The 6936-nt window shown below is 32.9% G+C and overlaps 1 protein-coding gene across 5 annotated transcripts in view; it reads right to left on the reverse strand.

Annotated features, from left to right (window-relative positions):
• The window catches only part of LOC114341469 (helix-loop-helix protein 13), a 170860-nt gene extending 164670 nt beyond the window's left edge, over window positions 1-6190 (reverse strand). For all 5 annotated transcript variants that reach the window (XM_050658183.1, XM_050658185.1, XM_050658184.1 and 2 more), the window contains exon 1: window positions 5988-6190. In XM_050658183.1, coding sequence (XP_050514140.1) covers window positions 5988-6037 — 50 coding nt within the window. In that variant the 5' untranslated portion in view covers window positions 6038-6190. The remainder of the gene's footprint in view (window positions 1-5987) is intronic.
• Between the last annotated feature and the right edge of the window lie 746 nt (window positions 6191-6936).

The following is a 6936-nucleotide window of genomic DNA, read 5'->3' on the forward strand; positions in this document are numbered from 1 at the left end:
AGCAATAACGGAGTGCGAGCACCTATTGTGCCATGTCTGAATCTAACAAACAGTAGAAGTCCAAGTGTATTTACTGCACAGAGATCAGAGAGATTGGTGAGAAGCATAAAAACCAGAAGATAGAAGATATAGAAGATAGTGTAGCTTATCAGAATCTCATAACTTCAGAACTGAAAGAAGTAGAACATCTAAATGAAAATGCATTAGATATAGAGGTGAAAAACATGCGAATAAACAGTGCGATTCGAAACGCTCATAGCAAATATAAGGAAAAAAGAAAAAACAAGATAGATAAACTTACTCAAGCTACTAAAGACCTTATAAACAAAAGAAGAGAATTGAAAAACAAATACACAGATAATTTTGCAGCACTTAGACAGTTAAACAAAGATATCACAAAATCCATTCGAAAAGATGTCAGAAATTACAACACTGAACACATAACTCAAGCCATTGATAAAAATAAGAGTTTAAAGGTACTGCGCCGACAAATGACTGAAGGATCGAAAAATATTTGTAAACTTGTAAATAAAAAAGGAGAAATAACAACAAATAAGGAAGATATTTTAAAAATTGCTCAAGATTTTTACTCAGAATTGTATAAGCGAGAAGAACTTCCAGATCCTGATCAAAGTCAAATACCAAAAGTTCAAAATCTAGGCTCAGAAGACATCCCAGATATCACAACAGAGGAAATAAAATCAGCTCTCTCGGAGATGAAAAACAATAAATCACCTGGAGAAGATGGGATAGTCATTGAACACATCAAAGCAGGAGGAGAAACGTTAATAAATGTGTTGAAAAAGGTGTTCAATGTTTGTTTGACAAGAGGCGTAACCCCCTCTCAGTGGCAAAATGCAATAATAACCATAATGCATAAAAAAGGTGACATTTCAGATCTGAAGAACTACAGACCTATTAGTTTGCTCTCCCATACATACAAACTATTCATGAAGATAATAACAAAACGGCTTGTGAACAAACTGGATAGTTACCAGCCTTGTGAATAGGCTGGGTTCCGCTCCAGATACGGAACAAACGATCATCTACAAGTTATAAAAACGCTAATAGAAAAGTGCACAGAGTATAACAAGCCTATCTTTCTTATATTCGTGGATTATGAAAAGGCGTTCGATACTACATATCATCATAAAATGCTTCGAGCATTGGCGGACTGCCGCATTGACTACCGACATATCGCCTTGATTAAAAGTATCTACGAAACTGGTACAGCTTGTGTTCGACTTCATGAAGATACCAAGAAATTTAGAATAGAACGTGGAATTAGACAGGGTGATACTATCTCCCCGAAATTGTTTACAGCTGTTCTTGAATATATGTTCAAGCAAATGGAAGGAGAGGATAATATGGGAATCAATATAAACGGGGAGGATCTGAACCACCTAAGATTTGCCGATGACATCGTTTTAATATCTGATAGAGTTGATAAAGCTACAAAAATGCTGCACACACTCTATAAAGTGTCAAAAACAATTGGTCTTAAAATTAACACCTCAAAGACAAAATTTATGACCAACCTTGTAGTCAGCGATAAAATTCAGATTGAGAGTCATAGCATCGACCAAGTAATAGCTTACAATAGATATTTAATATCTAGGGCATGAGATTCGCTTAGGCCGAGATAACCAGACAACTGAAATACAAAGAAGGATAGGTCTCACATGGGCTGCCTTAGGTAGATTAAATAACATTTTCAAGTCTAATATTCCAGTTTGTTTAAAAAGAAAGGTTTTTGACCAGTGTGTTTTGCCGGTTCTTACATATGGTGCAGAAACACTAACTCTGACAAAAAGAACAATAAATAAAATAAGAGTTACACAACGCGCTATGGAAAGATCAATGTTAGATATTACCATCAGAGATAAAGTACCAAACCTAGAAATAAGAAGAAGAACAGGAGTCACGGAGGCAGTTGAAAGAATAGTCATGGCTAAATGGACTTGGGCAGGACATGTTGCCAGACTGACGGATGACAGATGGACCAAAAAGATTCTGGAATGGCGACCAAGGCATATCGAAGCAGAGGACGACCACCGACTAGATGGACGGATGATATCAAGCGCATCACCACAAATTGGATGCAAGAAGCTCAAGATAGAAATAGGTGGAAATTTTTACGGGAGGCCTACGTTCAGCAGTGGACAATATAGGCTAGTTGATGATGATAAAAACCAGGTTGTAATGTCCACTAGGAGATTGGCTCGTCAATATAGATCTTCCAATATTACAATATCATTGGAATTGAGTAGGAATAGTCTTAACCCTTAACCACTGACATGCTGTATGTTATACCTTGCCTAAAATATATTTTGTTGTAAAACGTGTTTTATTCTACAGCAGTGTGAAGCATTCCGTAGTTGATGTAAAAACAAATACAGTGATATAAGACAAATTCATATTGAAAATATAGGACAATAGGTAACGCTATGACATACCGCATGTCAGAGTCTATGTCCTGAAGCATCCACGTCAGTAGTTAAGTCTTAAATATCGAAAGACACATAAGTGCCCAAATTCCCAAATACTTTCAAACGCAACTCCTTTGTATACCAAGATGCTGCCATTCATGCCATTATTTAAAAGATACCCAAAACTGGTTTCTACAACACCACAAACCCTTTGTTCCCAAAACAATAATACTCCAAACTTGCCGCAGGCTCGCTCAATAGAAAATTTTTGGGCTTTACTGTCTAGAAAAGTTTATCATGGAGGCTGGGAAGCCCGAAATGAAGAACAGTTACGATGGTGAATTTACAAAATACTGAGAGAAATCCATCTGACTACCGTCCAGGACCTTATGAGAGATATTCGAAGACATTTGCGTCTAGTAGAGTAGAATGGGCCACTCCACATAGTTCAATAGTATTGCTTAGTTAAGAATTAAGTTGTAATTTACGATAGGTAACCAGCTTGTGTTTAAATAAATGTTTTGATTAAAAAAATCCGATGAATGTTTTGTGCCACAACTTTTAGGACACACGTTATGTCAAGTTTCTCTAAAACGCCTAATTAGAACTCCCAAAGAATCTCCTTGTCTTGTATACTATCGAAATCTACAACACAAAATATATAGGTATTTACTTAGACATGAAACTCATTACTCTGGGCTAATTAGCAAAATACAAGGAAAAGTTATTTACCAGCAGTTTTATTGTTGGAATCGAATCTTATGATCGTATATATTAATAATATAGGTATGCAAAGTCCGCAGATAGTGTGCTACTTTTTTTATAAACAAAATGCCACCCGAAAATCGTGTTTTTTTTCAATTTTTGCTTTATAACTCCAAAGATTTTAACTTTACACCAAAAACACCCAAATAAAAATTTACCGCAATTAAATTCTGTATAGAGGCGGGTTTTTTTAAGGCGGGACCGTAAATTTTTAATTAACAATTCAATTGTTGCTAAACTGTTCATTCAATTTCCATCGACTTCTGGAATTTTAATCTATATGAAACGAGCTTTTATATTGCCAATTTATTTAATTATTGATAAACAGTTACTTATCTAAAATTGTAGTTGAAAATTAAAGATTTTGTTGGAAAAACCCGCATTTTCCGGGGGAAATTTTTGTCGAAGTAAATCGAGAAAAACACGTCTCTATGCAGAATTTAATTGTGGTAAATTTTTATTTGAGTATTTTTGGTGTAAAGTTAAAATCTTTGGAGTTATAGAGCAAAAATTGAAAAAAAAACAAATAATATACCCATATTATTAATATATACGATCATAAGATTCGATTTCAGCAATAAAATTGCTGGTAAATATCTTTTCCCAAAAATGGTCTATTCGTCGATAATCTGCCCAGACTACATCTGGAAGTAGCACATTGGTGGAAAGTGTACACAAGTCGATTTGAAAATAAATGAATGAACTACATTAAGTAATCGGTACAAATACTGGCTTACGTATATTAAATAAAATTTTAATTTAAAAAACAATAATGAGACAATTAATTTGGATATACCGAGCAGAGGCTTGGTGTATCGTAATCAAAACTAATGTTGCAATAATCTAGAAGAATCAGTCAAAAATAATTCGTATAACTAATGGTACATAACCAATCAAATTTTACAAGAAATTACAATTTACTATTTTTATCGAGGTAAACTTCTTTTAAAGTAATGGCTATTTCCAGTAAAAATTGTAAATTGTTTAAGGCTGCCACACTAAAACAACTTGAGAACAAAATTACACGAAGGCTTGAAAATGTTATATGAAAAATATAACAAAAAGTGTTAAACATGACAGCCTACTCTTCCATTCAAATGCTTACTGCAATCGTCACTAAGTAGATATAACTTTAATAAAACTCCATTCCTTTAAATATGCCGGTGATTTATGTGCAAAACCGTAAACTGTATATACAGAGTTAGGATAAAATATGGAACCGAGCAAATATATTTGAAACGAAAAGAACAATATTTATGAAACTTTGCATGCAAGTACAGTGATGCTGCAAAAGGCATCTGACGCCATATTTTTTTACTACTCCACTTCTGGAAATACCCTTAACGTATTTACTTTGAATGGAACACCCTGTATATTTTTGCAGATTTTAAAAGAACTTGTTATTTTTAATTCATACATACCAAGTTTGGAAGAAAAAACTATTAAAACAAGAAATAAACCTCTTTACAGTTAAAAAATAGGTTAATTTATTTACGTTAGACCAATGATAATAAAAATAAAAAAAATAATGTGTGTATACTTTGTACGCACGTAAGAAGTTATACTTCTATTATATGATTTCAACGAAATAAATATACTTTCAACAGGTTATTTGTATTTAAAGATTAAACTAATTTTTACTTACTATTTTCCAAAAATTTTTACTAAAACAATACTAAAAATAAAAAAAAAAGTTAGATAACACACGGAATTTAACCAGGGACCTCTCGATCTCGGGTCGAACGCGCTACCGCCGAGCCAAACTCCCTTTGCTTTGACAGCTTACAAGATTTCTCATACATACTGACAAATTCAATAGACCAAATGAAAAAATACTTTAAGGCAAGCCGCACACCAAAGAAACATGAAACGAAAAACATGAAACATGACACGTGAAACATGTTTCATGAAAATAAACTACTGCTAAACAAATCTCAAAAATCCGCCTACCAATGAAACGAGTGTGATTCATGCTCATGACACATTTTTATTTTCGGAGAGTTTCATAAATGGCCGGACGTATATTTGTTTAGCAGTGTTTTATTTCCATAAAACGTAATTTACGTTTCATGTTTCTTTGATGTGCGGCCTGCCTAAAATTTAAAGAAAATATACTTAAAAAACTCATACAGAAGTAAAAAACTTCAACTTGTATTCTGGTAGAAAATCGGTTATTAAAAACTATTTAAAAGTCATCCAAATGGATTGCAAAACGTTTTCGTTCTAATTCATCTTCAGTGCATTCTGCTGAATAGTTTGAAACTAGCACACTATGTAAAGTGGTAACACGATAATATATGGTTTAAATATCTTATTTTACTAGAACATGGTGGCTACAAGTCGATGTTGTTAGATATAATAGAACACATGCTCAAAGGGCAACATGGTTCCCTGCTCGAAAATGCTAGGTACTTGTCAGTTCAATGGGCACACCACTGGTATAGATTATAGATGGTACTCGTTTATTTCCTACTAAGTTGTATTAATAGAAAAAATTATCTACAGACACTTTTTAACAAATTTTTTCTTCCAAATTTGGTATGTATGATAAAAATAACAAGTTCTTTTAAAATCTGCAAAAATATACAGGGTGTTCTATTTAAAGTAAATAAGTTAAGGGTATTTCCGGTGAAACCGGAAGTCGAGTAGTAACAAAAAATATGTCATCAGATGCCTTTTGTATAACTGTACTTGCGTGCAAAGTTTCATAAATATTGTTTTTTTCGTTTCAAAGATATTTGCTTAGTTCCATACTTTATCCCAACCCAGTATAACGAAAAATAAAATACTTACGAAGGAGGTGACGACGAAGAATCGGGCAACTGGTGAACGCGATTTGTCATTTTTATTTTTTTGTATCGTTTCTTCAAAACCACTGCCGGAGCAATATTGATAATTTATATTTTGTTCTATATATCACAAAAATGGGCACTAACACAAACAAAATATAAGATAAAACTTGTGCACTACGATCGCTAGATTTCAACTGATAAATAGTCACTGGAGAATTTGTTTATATACTAGGGCAGTAACTCTGTATTTTTTCATTTTACCCTATATCACAATCGAATTGAAAATATTGATTAAGGGAGGGGTTCAATTTTCCATTCACCAATAAGAGCAGACTCTCCGCGTTTTTAAGGGTTACTGTATTCGGGTTGGTTGTAGGAACTCGGAGGGAGTTATTCTGCCCAAAGGACCATTTGTAAATTATATTCCTTTGAAGGGGTTTTGCTAGTGACATGTCTAAAATGAGCCATCAGTTCCAGACGCTTGTGTTTAATGGTTTTTGTAGGGTGTTTGGTGGAAAATTTTAAAACTAAAATGTACTTTTTGTTTAGAAAAATAAGTTTGAGAATTATTATATTCATTTTAGACTGTCCTAAATTCTGCTTCAATACTTTTTTTTATTAATAAACCCTACATTTCCAATTTAACAAACCAACTTTTACTTCCCTATTTAAGCTTTGGATGACCAAAGGGGGTAAATTTTGATCCCAACGTATGTTTTTATTTAATAAATTTAGAAATAATTTTAATTTTAAACTCATTATTTTTTTTATTTGACTTTAATATCATTCTAGATACCCTCATATTTTGCAATAAAAAAATTTCCTATATTTTACAAAAAAATTTTTTTTTCTGAATTTGGGCCAAAGACGAAATCCCTTGGCCTTCCATGTTTCAATTTTATATTAGGTAAATACCGTTTATTATGTGTAATTGTTTGTAAGAAACATTC

Source organism: Diabrotica virgifera, chromosome 8 (genome assembly GCF_917563875.1).
Source record: "Diabrotica virgifera virgifera chromosome 8, PGI_DIABVI_V3a".
In the NCBI taxonomy this organism is placed as follows: domain Eukaryota; kingdom Metazoa; phylum Arthropoda; class Insecta; order Coleoptera; family Chrysomelidae; genus Diabrotica; species Diabrotica virgifera.